Source organism: Nomascus leucogenys, chromosome 18 (genome assembly GCF_006542625.1).
Source record: "Nomascus leucogenys isolate Asia chromosome 18, Asia_NLE_v1, whole genome shotgun sequence".
NCBI classification, from domain to species: domain Eukaryota; kingdom Metazoa; phylum Chordata; class Mammalia; order Primates; family Hylobatidae; genus Nomascus; species Nomascus leucogenys.
In genome coordinates this window covers 20,345,455-20,360,445 of record NC_044398.1, presented here as the reverse complement: position 1 = coordinate 20,360,445, position 14,991 = coordinate 20,345,455, and the positions used below count along the sequence as shown (strand labels likewise).

The 14,991-nt window shown below is 48.3% G+C and overlaps 1 protein-coding gene across 2 annotated transcripts in view; it reads left to right on the top strand.

The window, feature by feature from the left end:
* Nucleotides 1–11,496, top strand: part of LRRC20 (leucine rich repeat containing 20) — an 87,684-nt gene extending 76,188 nt beyond the window's left edge. For both annotated transcript variants that reach the window (XM_030798517.1, XM_030798518.1), the window contains one exon: nucleotides 10,347–11,496. In XM_030798517.1, coding sequence (XP_030654377.1) covers nucleotides 10,347–10,501 — 155 coding nt within the window. In that variant the 3' untranslated portion in view covers nucleotides 10,502–11,496. The remainder of the gene's footprint in view (nucleotides 1–10,346) is intronic.
* Nucleotides 11,497–14,991: the final 3,495 nt, after the last annotated feature.

Genomic DNA, 14,991 nt, shown 5'->3' with positions numbered 1-14,991 from the left:
TCCAGCAATGCTGGAATCAGAGGCCATCCAGAAATTCTGGTTACCTCTGTGCTAGGCACTCACCGCCCTTGACACTTCCCCAGGTCCTGACCCCTCCTTCTCACGGGGTCCCACTGTGGGCGCCACACTGGACCAGGAAAGCGCTCTGGAGCCATCGTTTTTAATCATCCTGCTTCTCAGCTGGTTCCACTGATGTGAAACAAGTTTACCTGTCAATATTGCTAACAATTAGTGAGACAGGGGCAAGCTGACCTCAGGGAAGTAATTTTCTGTAAACACTGCCCACTCTGCTTCTACTATTATTGATTAAACTTCCCACAGACATAGGTGGGAGTCCAGGGTGGCTGTCTGCAGTGGGAGGAGGACCAGCCGGTGCATAGTTTAATTCTGCTTGAGGTTTTTGCCTTGCCATAGGCCACTGAGTCCTTGACTTTAGTCCCCACCTAAGACATGAGGCCTTGCAACAGAAGCCCATACACTTGGGAGCCATGGGAAAGTTCAAGGAACATTCCTCTGGCTTCATAAAAGGATTCTAGAACCTCACATCCTACATTCTACAGTCGTAGGCTGAAAGAGATCGAAGTAACCCCAGAATGCCCTGTAGACTCAAAGCCTCTCATTATCTGGAATAGCGGAATGTTGGAGGCCAAGTGTGGTGGCTCACGCCTGTAATACCAGCATTTTGGGAGGCCGAGGCAGGCAGATCACTTGAGGGCAGGAGTTCGAGACCAGCCTGGCCAATATGGTGAAACCCCATCTCTACTAAAAATGCAAAAATTAGCTGGGTGTGGTGGCATGCATCTGTAATCCCAGCGACTAGGGAGGCTGAGGCAGGAGAATCACTTGAACCCAGGAGGCAGAGGTTGCAGTGAGCCGAGATCGCGCCATTGCACTCCAGCCTGGGCAACAGAGCAAGACTCTGTCTCAAAAAAAAAAAAAAAAGTGGAATGTTGAAAACAACCTGGATGTCCAACAACAGGAACAGGAGCCAAAGTGGTACACATCCATCCCATGGACTATGATGCAGCCATAGAAAGTCACCAATTTGTAACCTGAAACTATATTTACAGCATGTCATGAAGAGCAGCATGTCATAGCATGCTATCTGGGAGGCTATTTGGAAATGCATAGGTGTGTGAGTGTATATACACACATACACAAACACATTAAACAGTGGGGAAGGCCATATACCAAGACATTGATAGTGATTCATTTTAGGTGATGGGACGTGATGATTTTACTTTTGTTCATCAATATCTTTGCATTTTCTAAATTAGATTACTAGTGTCAAAGGGGAAGACTAGGATAAGTGTCTTATCATAGCGTTGGTCCACAGAGGCCTGGCCCTGACTGGCAAATGTGCACAGAATGAGGGAGGCCAGGGAATGGGCCCCAACTCTTGAGTGTAGCTGTGGTCACAGAGTTGATTAAGCAGCATTGATGGTGAATCTGCTGTTTGCCCAGCTCAAGGTGGTCTCAGCCTGAAGGGACTCATGGTCTAGTTCAAAAGGTTAGACATTCATTCATCCAACAGCTATGGAGCACCCGTGAGCACTGTGCTTTATGTCACATTCACAGGAGTGAACAGACATATTCACAGGTTGCAGAGCATGGTGCATGATATGAGTGTGGTATAAAGAAAATGTTCAGAGAGTTTGGAGGGGGATGCAAGGGAGTAGCAAAGGAAGCAGCCCTTGAGCTGGGATTTGGGGAGCAGCAGGACGTGGTGAGTGGTGATGGGAGCATGGCCCATGGTACTGAAGGCAAAGCTGAGGTCCCTTTCCTCTCCACAACAGAGTCCAGAGACCACTGGGCTGTCTAGCCTCAGGACATTTATTTAACCTCTCCAAGCCTCAGTTTCCCCATCCACAAAATGCAGGTCATTTCATATTCTCCTCTGCAGCCTCCAGCTATCTCCCTCTCTTGTCAGGATGCTGTGAGCATAAATGATCTTTCAGCTTTATCCAGAAACTCCCAGTTGCCTTCTTGGGCTTGTCACTTGCGAGTTTGACTGCTCTGATGTGTTGGTTCTGCCAGCTTTGGCATGTTTGATGGTCCCATCGCTCCTTCCTCTAAGCTGCTCAAATGACTTTTGCAGTTCAATTAGGGGAAAGAGCTATACCTAATCCCTGCTCTGTGCCTGTGAAAGCTATTACTGGCCTTCAGTAGGGTGGTTCAGAGAATGCCACAGACCCTGGAGAGGCCAGCTCTGTGGCAGACGTGGAAACAACAAGCTGAGACCCCGGCAGTGCCGCTCCCACTAGGCCTGGAGTCGCAGGGATGTGTTCCAGGGCTGGGCTGCAGTGGGTCTTCCTGCCATGCCCAGCAAGCCTGTGGCAGCAGCATGACAGGGGGACGCCCCTCCCATCCTCAGAAGTACTAGCCACTGTGTGGGCCACTGGCCTTCCCAGATGAGGGACAGAGGAGACACGGAGTCCAGAGTAGGGAGGGTCCTTAGCAAGCCCATGTTCAGCCTCCTCTGGAGAAACTGGGGAAGGATCAGTGGTCTTCAGTAGTGGATGGGGAGAAGGAGTGACAGCAGCTCTGAGCCACCATTTCTCAAGTGGGAATATCTTGACAACTGAGGTTGTGATCTCTTAGCCCAGGCTCCAGTCCTTACTGAATCACTCAGCGAAACTTGCCTGTCATTGTTATCTTCTGGGGGCCAGTGGCCAGTGCAAGGAGACCAGGTTCTGGCCTTGGCCTTGCCCCTCTGCGTTGTGGGTTGAAGTATATGGGCTCTGGGATCAGGAACTGTCCTGCCTGCACCACTTACTGGCATGGCGACCTTGGGCATCAAGAAACTGAGAATCAAGTTTTCTTACCTGAGAAATGGGTCATTGTGAGGAACTGTCTAGCGTAGGGCCTCAAACATCAGTTCCCAGAAGCAGCCCGCTTTGCTGGGCCCATTTAGACAAAGGTGCTACACCTCCTTGCGCCTTGATTTCCTCCTGTGTCCAATGGAGGTTGATGCCCCATGAAATATAAGCCAAGTGCAAGGGGTCTTTCTTACTCTGGGCGATCAGGGGCAGAGGGGATGGCATCTGTACCCCTGCCCACGTTGCTGGCTGTGCCGCTGGGGACTGGCTGCAACAGAGCTCCTGAATATGAAGATGTGCAAAAGTCCAAGGAATTAGCCCTTTTCTTCCCAGCCATTATTAACAGGGAAAATGGGGGCCCTGCTTGAAAGAAGAGACTCAAGATCTACCATAGGCAGCACCTTTCTTTAGTCTCCACACCCAGCAAGAGGCCGGGACAAGCGAGGCCAGGCTGCTGGCAGCTATGTGGTATGACATTTGTACCCTCATGAGCTCCAGAGAAAGCGAAGGAGGTGAGTGGGCACTCCTATCACTTGTTCTTGCTTTTCCTCTTCTCCGAGGAGTCACGTCTGCTTATAATCCTGCCTTCTGAAAACAGCCTGTCTCTGCGTCTTTTCCTGCCTGAGCCTCCATTTGCTGTGGACTCCTGGCCTCTCCCACCCCTCCTTGCTGGCTCGCTTACCTGTCACGTGGTTCCTGCTCCAGGCAGATGATGACCAGCCCCTCCCCGCCACCCCCCCCGACCCTGGCTGCCCTATAGCCAGTCTTCTTATTGGGGACACAGCTCCTGGAGTAAGCAATTCCTGTGTCCCCCAGCATTCAAGGCCATGGACTGGGCCCCTGGTCTCATACGCAGAGCCTGCCTTCAGGGAACTGAGAGGCCAGGTGACCCCAGAGTCTAAGGGTGGGCAAGCTCCTCCTGTTAAGGAATCTGGCTGCCAGTTTACTGGGCCCGGGGACTCCTGCATAGCTGTTCTCTGTGGTCAAGAGTCTTCTCCGTCTCTGTGTCAGCCCTGCTACCCACTAGCTGGGTGACCCCAGGCAAAATTACTTCCTCCCACTGAGCCTGGGTTTTCACAACTTTCAGGACCCTCCTACTTCCCGTGGTCTCTCTGCCGTGATCTGTAAAGTTTCTTGTCAATGGCCTATGAATATGAGTGTGTCCAGGAACTTTCTAGTTGGTGCTCTCAGCGGAGGCCAAATTTGGGGCTTTGGCCTTCTGTGAGTGGTGGTGAGGGGCTCCGGGAGCCATAGTGCTTTTAGGAGACATCTGAGGCTCAACCCTTGTTCCTTTCTATGTGAGCCAGCATCTGGGTTATCTGGGTGGTGAACTCAGGCTGAGACTCTGCTGGCCAAACTCTGTGGGCTTATCCCCAGGGATCTGGGCTGCTGCTCAGCAGATGCAGGCCCCAGAGCAGTGACGGTGCACTAGCTGGACACATGTTGCTGGAGCACTGTGCTGTTGTACTGCATGCAGGCGTCTTGTCAACTTCTGGGGCCTCCCTGCAAGGTGAGCAGTATGACTCCATTTTACAGATGAGAAAGCTCAGGTGCAGGGATCCTGCCTGAGGCACCACAGTCACTGGAAAGCCGGGCGTATCCTTCTGACTCCAGAGCTTGTTTATCTTAATAACCACCGCCCACCCACTCCCAACTATCACATGAAGCGAAGGATCTGGGGGCCTTTGCCTAAATAAGGTGGTGGTGTTTTCTAAGCTCCAGGCTTCAGAAGTGTCATGGACAAGAAGGGATAGCTTTGTTCTGTGCTGTGACCCACAGGAGAACAAGGAGGCCTGGAAGATTCCAGAAGCAATTTGAGAACATCTCCAGGAAACTGTTTCTCTCAGGACAGGTCAGCAGCCTCTTTGAAAGCCTTTGTTGGGGGTGCAGGATAGGAAGCTCCTGGGAGATTTGACAGGAGTTCTAGAGAGCAGAGTGGAGGTATATACACATACTCTTTGACAGAGCAATCAGTCTTGCTCCTGGGCATACATCCAAAGACTTTCCCACATTAGCTCCTAAGGACAGATGGAGGCCACTTGGGTGTCATTGCTGGCAGAGTAGAGAGGTAGAGTGTGGTGGGTACACAGCATGGTATGCTAAGCAGCAGTCAAAAGCAGATGGATTCGATGTACACAGTCCTCGTGGATGGAATGTAAAACATGGCTTAGTCAGTCACACTTACTATTGAGCACTAATACTCTTCCCCATTGAAAGGACCCAGGACTTCTTGGAGAAGTAGCTGATTCCAGGGCTGGGAACAGGGAAGGCTCAAGACGTGTCTTCCTAGAAAGTCAGGCAGTGCATCCAAAAAGTGCTGGAGCCATGTCAAAAGATACAGGAGCCAGGCCAAAGGGGCTCCCACTGGTCAAATCTGGACAATTTGAGCATCAGAATAATGAAGTCCAATAATGAATTGTAAATCACTAGAAACATAGGAGTCTATATTGATAATAGATAAATGGAAGACAAATAGAATGCTGAGGACTGTTGACATTAGGAAATCATTTTGCAGCCATCATAAAGATCAGGTCAGGTAAGAATCTTTAGTGGATGCTAAGTCTAAGGGTGATGAATGCTAAATGTTGGTGAGAACCAACATTTAGGATATTTGCACACTCTTAAGATGTGTCCCACAGACTTCTTGTTAGATGCAAGGGAGAAAAAAAAAACACAATAGTAATTATATAGTGGAGAAAGCAAGTTACACATTGATCAAGTGATCGAAAGTAACAATAAGGATGAATTTGGTGTGCCTCTGACGTGATACCCCAGGAAGGACATGCACCTGTGCAGTCTTCAGCTGAAGATGCGAAGTCTCGGTTGAATCATGAAGAAACATCAGACAAACACAAAATGAGGAACTTTTAAAAAGGGAAGGGGGTAGTGCACTATTCCTCCAATGTCAATGTCATAAAAGACAAAGGGGCCCAAAGAGTTGGAAGTAAATGCAGTCCTTGATTCCAGACTGGCTCTGGTACTAGAGGGGGAAGTGCTGTACAGGATGTTAGGGCACCTGACCACACTGAACTGTGGGCCATGGGTTAGATACACATTCTATGAATGTGAATACCTGGAACCCTTAACTGCGCTGTGGTTATGTAAGAGAATGTCCCAGTTCCTAGGAAATACACACTGAGGGCCATGATGTATGTATGGTACACTCAAATGATTCAGAAAAAAAACGTGTGTATGTGTGTGGGGTGCGGGAGAGAGAGACAGAAAATGCACACACAAATGATAGAGCAAATAGGATAAAATGATAACAATTGGCGAATCTAGGTCGGGCGCAGCGGCTCACACCTGTAATCCCAGCACTTTGGGAGGCAGACTTGGGCAGATCACAAGTCAGGAGATTGAGACCATCCTGGCTAACACGGTGAAACCCCGTCTCTACTAAAAATATAAAAAATTAGCCGGGCGTGCTGGTGGGCGCCTGTAGTCCCAGCTACTTGGGAGGCTGAGGCAGGAAAATCATTTGAACCTGGGAGGCAGAGGTTTCAGTGAGCCATGATCACACCACTGCACTCCAGCCTGGGTGACAGAGCGAGAGACTCCATCTCAAAAAAAAAAAAAAATTGGCGAATCTATCTAACGGCCATCTGGTATTTTTGCTGGTTTTTATTTTTAGTTTTGCAACATTTTATACATTTGAAATTATTTCCAAATGAAAAAAGGAGGGGGGAAGAGACTTAAGACAATAATATTCAACTTTCCTGAGTAAAAAAATTTGAGACTTTCTGAAACTGAAAGTCCTAAAGACATTTGAATGAAAGCCTGGCCCATGCTATGTGGTTCCATTTATATGAAGTTCAGGAATAGACTAAATTAATGATGAAGAAGATTAGAGGGTATAAACTGGAAAGGGGCACAAGGGAACCCTACTGGGGGTTCTTGAAATGTTTTCTATTTTTATATCGGTGGGGGTCACATACATCAGGATATACATCACATATATACCCAGAAGAATGGAAAGCAGGGTCTTGAAGAGATATTGGCGCACTCGTGTTCTTAGCAGCATTGTTCATCAAAGCCAAGCGATGGGAGCAACCCAAGTGACCATTGACAGGTGAACCTCAAGGTTCATTCACATTATGACATGTGTCTGAAGTTTCTTCCTTTTTATTATTTATTTATTTAGATAGAGTTTCGCTCTTGTTGCCCAGGCTGGAGTGCAGTGGCGCGATCTCAGTTCACCGCAGCCTCCGCCTCCCAGGTTCAAGAGATTCTCCTGCCTCAGCCTCCCAAGTAGCTGGGATTTCAGGCATGTGCCACCACACCCAGCTAATTTTTTGTATTTAGTAGAGACAGGGTTTCGCCGTGTTTGTCAGGCTGGTCTCGAACGCCTGACCTCAGGTAATCCACACGCCTTGGCCTCCCAAAGTGCTGGAATTATAGGTGTGAGCCACCGCGCCTGGCGTTTCTTCCTTTTTAAGGCTGAATAATCCTGCATTATCAATGCCACATGCCGTAATGTGGATGAGCCTTGAGGACATTATGCTCAGTGGCATAAGCCCATCACAAAAAGGCAAATACTATGTGATTCCTCTTATATGAGGTACCTCGAGTAGTCAAATTCATAGAGACAGAAAGTAGAGTGGTGGTTGCCAGGTGCTGGGAGGAGGGAGGGATAGGGAGTTCTTGTTTAAATGGGTATAGAGTTTCAGTTTTGCAAGATCGAGTTCTGGAGATTGGTTGTACAACAATGTGAATGTATTCATGCTGCTGAACTGTACACCTAAAAATGGTTAGTATGGTATTTGTATTTTACCACAATTAAAAATTAAAAATAATATTTAAAAAGATTGTTATTGGTGCTTAGAAAAAAAATATATATATATATAAAGAAGTGGCCTGATATCTATATAGCACAGTACCATTTGCCTAAAGTAAAATATGTGTATAATATCCACTAGTGTGTTCTAAAATTAAAAACAAAACAACCACAAAAACAAAACCCCTCCAACTCTGGGCAATATTTTGTGCCTAGGAGAGGACAGGAGCTGGCTCTTGCTCTAACTATCGGCCTGAGGTTGTGTAGGACTCCGTGGGATGAGGTCTGGCCCCGTCCTGTGCTAGGGTGGGAGGTTTTATGGGATCTGGCTGCTCATGGAGTTGGATCGGGGAAGAGCAGATGCAGCCAGGGCCTCAGCCTAGATAGGGCATGCATCGAGGGCAAGCATCCTAGTGTTGTCTGAGTGATCCTAAAGGTTAGGCGGGAGGAACTATAACAGGTTACCAAGTATTAGTAGCTGCTGCCTTATTCTGGTCCTTTAAAAAAAAAAAAAAACTGAGGCAAAATTCACATAACATAAAATGAACCACTTAAATTAACCACATAAACTGTACAATTCATTGGCATTTAGGACATTCACAGTGTTGTGCAATCATCACCTCTATCTAATTCCAAAATACTTGTGTCACCCCAAAGGAGTCCCCATATCCTTTAAGCAGTTGCTCCCCAATTTAATTCTGTTTGAGGAAATATTACTTATGTCCATTTTCAAGATTAGGAAAACAAGGTACGGGAAGTAATACAAATTTTTAGGTGGTAAAGCTGGGGCATCAGCTTAGGGCTGTCTGTTAAATTTCATGTCTATGACACTAGGCTGCGCTGCCTCTTCAGTTATAACTGAGAATATTGGACCTGGAATTAATTAGTAGATCACTACTGTCTTTATATTTATTGCACTGTGGCATTTTTTATGAGTGTTGGAAAATGCCCTAGTATCTTATGTAAGTTAGGTGGATGACAGCTTGAAACTTGATTTCCAAATTCTACACGTTAAATTTTGGAAACTAGAGCTGGGACAGGAAATATGTTTGTTTTGATTCCAGAGGACATTCCATCTCTAAGTGATGATCCAGCATAGTGATGATCCAATATAGTCTGGAACTTTCCAGATAGCTCTTATGGAGCAGTGATATAGGTAGGGCACATTATCAGGAGTCCTGATAAATTCAAACTGTAACTAACCTCCCTTAGATAGACCCAAGATAGTCATGTCTGCTTCTTTAGGGACTCTTTATGGGTATGATGGAGGAGATGGCATGATACAGAATGGCATTCCCATAGTTAAGAAGAATTTCCATAGGCCACTGTATAAGACTTCCTCTCTCGGCAAAAATATTCTTTATGCACATAATAGTCTTTGTTTTTTAATAGTTTTATTGACACATATTCACCCATTTAAAATACAGTTCACCCATTTAAAATATGCAATTCAGTGGTTTTGGCATATTACATTATTTTTTAATTGTGATAAAATATATATAATAAAATGTGCCATTTTAACTTTTTTTTTTTTTTAAAGAAATAGAGACTGGGGTCTCACTATGTTGCCCATCCTGACTTCGAACTCCTGGGCTCACGAGAGTCTCCTGCCTCAGCCTCCTGACTAGCTGAGACTATAGCCTGGCTGATTTTAACCATTTTTAAGCATACTGTAGCTCAGTGGCATTAATTACTTTCACCATGTTGCACAACCATCACCGCTATCTGTTTCCAAAATATTTTCATCACCCCAACAGAAACTGTAGCTATTAAGCAATAAATCCCTACTTCTCCTTCTCCTAGCCCCTGGGAACCTCTGTTCTACTTTCTGTTTCTATGAATTTAACTACTCTGCATACCTCACATAAGTGAAGTCATACGGTATTTGTCTTTTTGTGCCTGCCTTCTTTCTTTAGCACAATTTTTTTTTTTTTTTTTTTTTTTTTTTTGAGACACAGCCTTGCTCTGTCGCCCAGGCTGGAGTGCAGTGGTGCGATTTCCGCTCACTGCAACCTCCGCCTAGTGGGTTCAAGCAGTTCTCTGCCTCAGCCTCCCCAGTAGCTGGGATTACAAGTGCCCACCACCATGCCCGGCTAATGTTTTTGTATTTTTAGTAGAGACGGGGTTTCACCATCTTGGCCAGGCAGGTCTTGAAATCCTGACCTTGTGATCCACCCGCCTCAGCCTCCCAAAGTGCTGGGATTACAGGCCTGAGCCACCATGACTGGCCTAGCACAATGTTTTCAAGGTTCATTCATGTTGTAGCCTGTATCAGAATTTCGTTCCTTTAAAAGGCTGCATAGTATTCCATATAACATCTATATATGGACATATATATGGACAACATAGTATATATCATGTTGTTTATTCATTCATCTATTGATGGACATTTGACTCTTATAAATAGTGCTGCTATGAACATTTGTGTAAAATTATTTGTTTGAATGCCTGTTTTTAATTCTTTCAGTTCTACCTAGGAGTAAAATTGCTGGGTTGTATGGCAATCCTATGTTTAACTTTTTGAAGCAGTTGATTCTTATTTTTTAGGATGCTTTCCTCCATGTGGTTGTTATATCCTGGTGGGCCCGATGGCCCTTCGCACAGGGCTGGGCACCAGGAGCTGAGCCCACGTGCAGTGGGCAATGGAGAACTGCCCCTCACCATCAGGTGCTCAGAGTCCTCATGGCCCATTGTCCTTCTTTTCTGTCTGGTTGGCCTTCACCACTCTAACCTGTCCATTCTGTCCCCAACAGATGTGCCCGTGGAGAAGCTGGCCGCCATGCCAGCCTTGCGCAGCATCAACCTCCGCTTCAACCCACTCAATGCCGAGGTGCGCGTGATCGCCCCGCCGCTCATCAAGTTTGACATGCTCATGTCTCCGGAAGGCGCAAGAGCCCCCCTACCTTAGGCCACCCTCCTCATGCCCACCCAGCAAGGGACAGAGGCCACTGGCCTGGAACCCTGGAAGGGAGGGAGGCCCATGGGAGGCCAAGCTTGGGGGCTGGGGGCGGGTGGGCCGAGCAGCACGTGGTGGGTGGGGTGCAGCTGGTCTGGATAGATAGCTTACAGCAGTAGTGGGCTCTGGAATGCCCAAGGGAAGAGGCAAGGTGGGGCCTGCAGCCTGGACTCGGCACTCACAGCTGCTGTGCAAACTCAGGCAGATCTCCTGCCCTCTCTGAGCCTTGTTACTTGAAAAAAAAAAGGACCCTTTACCTCCTTTGGGCTCCCTGGAGGTTTTTAAGCAGTACTTGCCTCCAAGTTACCTCGAGATCAGCAGGCACAGGTGGGCATTGCCGGGTATTTTCTGAGCCCCTGTGGGTTTGAGGCCTTGTTTTTAGTGCTGAGAGCCAGTCGCTGCCCTGAGAAGAGAAGACAATCTCCATCTATTTATTGCTTCCTGAGAACTGACCTGGATGCGGCCCTCCGCAGGGCCCAGTCTTCAGTCCTGTGGTCCCTGAACTGGTGGGAACCTGAACTAGGAGTCCTGGGACAGCTGTGGTGGGAATATGGGCTGGCACTGCTGCAGGGCAAGAACATTCACGTAGGAGCCCGAGGACCAGCAGGCTGGGAATGGGGAGCAAGTCATGTCAGCTCTGTCGTTCCCCACAGTTAACAAATTGGCGGGGTGGGAAGTCCTGAGTGCTCCATCCCTCTAGCGTCACTCCTGAGCTGCGGGAGAGGTGGCCCAGAGAACAGCAGAGCCAATTGCACCTGCAGCTCTGGTCTAAAGTGATTAGATGGCCACCCTCACTACCATCCCATCCAGCAGCAGCCTGGCTGCCTTGTCATGGCCCCCTGGGGGCAGAAGGCAATGTGGACCACGGGATTTGTAGCCAGCCAGCTCCCAGGCCAAAGCCCAAAGCCCTAGTTCTTTTGAGGCCCTCAACCTGGCATCTTAGGGTGTGGTCACCCTGGTTCTTTTGAGGCCCACAACCTGGCAACAGGGTGACCAGCTGTCCTGGTTTCCCAGGAGATGGAACTTTCAGTGCTAAAACTGGGACAGTACCCGGCAAGAGGGGATGGTTGGTCCCCTACCAGGAGAGGGCCTGGGGCTCTTGCTTCCTGAGAACACCTGTGGCTTGAAGAACCTTGACTGCTTGGTCCTCAGGTATCTACCTCCCACCTTCTCCTCATCTGTGGAGCAAGCCGACTCAGTGCCCAGACCCCACCTGATCTGCACCTTTGTTTGAATCTCCAGAGACACCTGAGGCCCCAGGGCTTGAGGCAAAGCCAGGCCACCCAAATCCTTCCTGTGTCCTGTGGACGAGTGGCCACTTTACTGCTCCTAAGGCTAAGATGTTGAGAGCTCAGACCACTGCTCAGAGCAGTAATCCCTGCTCAGAATGCTCCCAGTTCCCTCGTCCCTGCCCAGGTCTCTTGTCTCTTGGCAAAGAACTGATAGGTTGGGCCATTGTTGGGCTATCACTGAGTGCTAAGTATCTCAAGAGACTGTTCATTCTGCTCATATCCCAAGGCCTGGTTGGTCAAACTCTGGGCAAAGGGTTTTCAGGATGAGGAGGTCAAGACAGGATCTCCAGAGCTACCAAGTTCATCTGTGGGTGGTGGGGGCAAGTGGGGGCTGAAGTCCTGTCCAGGCTGCGCTGGCCCCACCTGCCTTGTGTCCTGGAGTGGGGTTTCTCCTTGAAGAAGAGGCATGCTTCTCTGATGTGCACAAATGCAATGCATGACCAGAGCCTTGCAACTCAGTGTGGTCTGTGGACCAGCAGCGGCAGTGACACCTGGGAGCTTGTTAGGAATGCAGAGTCTAGGCCTCACCCTATACCTCCTGACTCAGACCCTGCATTTTAGCAAGACCCCCAGCTGATTCCTATAAGCACTTTAGAGTTTGAGAAGCAAGGACCTAGGTTGGGGATATCCTCCAAGCAGAGGATGAAGGTTCTCTCAGTTCTCTCCCTGCCACTTCCAGGGATCCGAGCCTGTGCTCAGCCTCCTCCCTAACCCAGCCCTGGGAGACCGTTGGCCTGTTAGATTGTTCCAGAGTCTGCGTGGCACTCCTGAGGAAGGGAGTGACCTGCAGTCACCAGGAGATGAGGGTTAAGTGTGCCAGGCCCTCCAGACCTGGCCTTTCTGGTTAATCCCTGCATGCCAAGCTGCCTGCTGCCCCAGGTCCTCACCTCAGGCCTTTGAAGGGGCAGCATCTGGAAGTTGTTTTCTCCTCTGCTTGGAGAGTTTGCCCTTGTCTCTCTTGGAAAGCGTGGGCAGCCACAGACGTCCCCAAATCAGAGCTCACAGTGAGTGAGCCCCTAAGCTTCAGTCTGCAATAAAGAATGCATTGGTTTCATCTGCCTGGTTGGTGTTTGATTCATTCTCACTGTACAGACCTCCTATAGCCTGGGCGTCAAACCAGCCCACATGCAAGAGGGGTGCCCTCTTGTTGAAAGCATGAGGTAAAGAAAGCTAGAACCGGATGAAATGTGGATTATTCACAGGTGGGCACAGGTGCAGCCAAGCAGAGTTGGTGCGTGCCCCCCAGCTGCGTTACTGCAGGATGGCTAAACATCAGGGGGAAACTGTGTATCTGGGAAAGGATGAAGAGACCCACTATCTCCAAATTTCTCTCTTATCAGTGCCAGAAATTATTCCCTTAGTAATTTGTTCCTCTGAGTCCATGGTTCTCAAAGAGGGATCTCTGGGCCAGCAGCATCCGCAGCACCAGGAAGTTGGTTAGAAATGCAAATAGTTGACTCCACCCTAGATGTGCAGAATCTGAAACTCGGGGGTGGGGCCCAGCACTCTTTTAACCAGCGCTCCATGTGGTTCCGATGCCTGCTGAAGTTAGAGAACTACTGCTCTGGGTTCAATGTTAAAGTCAGGTTTTGCTTTTTTTAAGTCTGAGAGGCCAACTTAAGTTTGCCTTGAGTTTTAGTCCAGATGCTCCATTGTTTCTAATTATTATTATTATTATTACTATTTGAGACGGAGTTTCGCTATTGTTGCCCAGGCTGGAGTGCAATGGTGTGATCTCGGCTCACTGCACCCTCTACCTCCCAGTTCAAGCGATTCTCTTGCCTCAGCCTCCCAAGTAGCTGGGATTATAGGCGCCTGCCACCATGCCTGGCTAATTTTGTATTTTTAGTAGAAATGGAGTTTTACCATGTTGGTCAGGCTGGTCTCGAACTCCTGACCTCAGGTGATCCACCTACCTCGGCTTCCCAAAGTGCTAGGATTACGGGCATGAGCCCACTCCCAGCCGATCCATTATTCTTTCTATTTTATTTTTTATTTTTGAGACGGAGTCTCACTCTGTTGCCCAGGCTGGAGTGCAGTGGCACGATCTCAGCTCACTGCAACCTCCGCCTTCCAGGTTCAAGCAATCCTCCTTCCTCAGCCCCCTAGTAGCTGGGATTACAGGCACGTGTCACCATGCCTGGCTAATTTTTGTATTTTTAATAGAGACGGGTTTCACCATGTTGGCCAGGCTGGTCTTGAACTCCTGACCTCAGGTGATCCACCCACCTCGGCCTCCCAAAGTGCTGGGATTACAGGTGTGAGCCACTGCGCCTGGCCCAATTATTTTTATTTAACAAACACACATAGAGCTTAGTGGGTACCAGGGAGTGTCTTAGCGCATTATAGCTATTAACTCATTTAATCCCTATAACAATCCTAGCTAGCTTTGTGATTTGGATAAATCTCTTTTCCTCTCCAGGCCCTGTTTTCTGTCTGTAAAACTAAGGGGCTGCACCAGGAGACCCCTAAGGGCCTTTCCAGAACTCATATGGTCACTATTTCTCAGCTCCTGAAGGCCCTGTGATCACTTGTAACTGTCCCCTGTGGATTAGCCTGGACTCAGGCTGCTGGCCTCCCCCACCCCAAAGGTCAGAGGTCAGAGAGAGGACTCCCACCTGCGTAGTTTCCTGTTGAAGGATGCCTCACCGAAAACATCACCAGATCCACCTGTTAATCAGGCAAAGCCGATTCTACTTTTCCTGCTCGAACTTGACAGTTTTCCTAGCATGTCAGACTTGGGAAGACAGGAAGTGATGAGAGATTTCAGAGTTTGGTTTTAGGTGGGACGTTCAATGCAGAGAAGGAAGCCTCGATTAGGATTGGGTAAAGATCAGGACATAGTTTAGGATCAGTGGACACAGCAAGGGGGGGATTTTGAGGCAAAGGGTTCAAAGAGTCTTGGTGTGTAAACCCTTTTGATGCGATTAAGAGTTGATCAGTTTGCTGTTGCTTTAAATGATTCCTTCAGAAAGCTCCTGGAATGAACAATAAAGTTATTTACAACTTTTTCTTCCTGGGCAAGAGTTTCCAGGACTAGTACTGTTACGCTGGAAAAGATGGAGGAATAATGTGGACGGGAAGCTGTGTGGGGCTACAGGATTCTAACTGTAGTCTCACCCAAATACCATGTTGTACCCCAGAACCCCG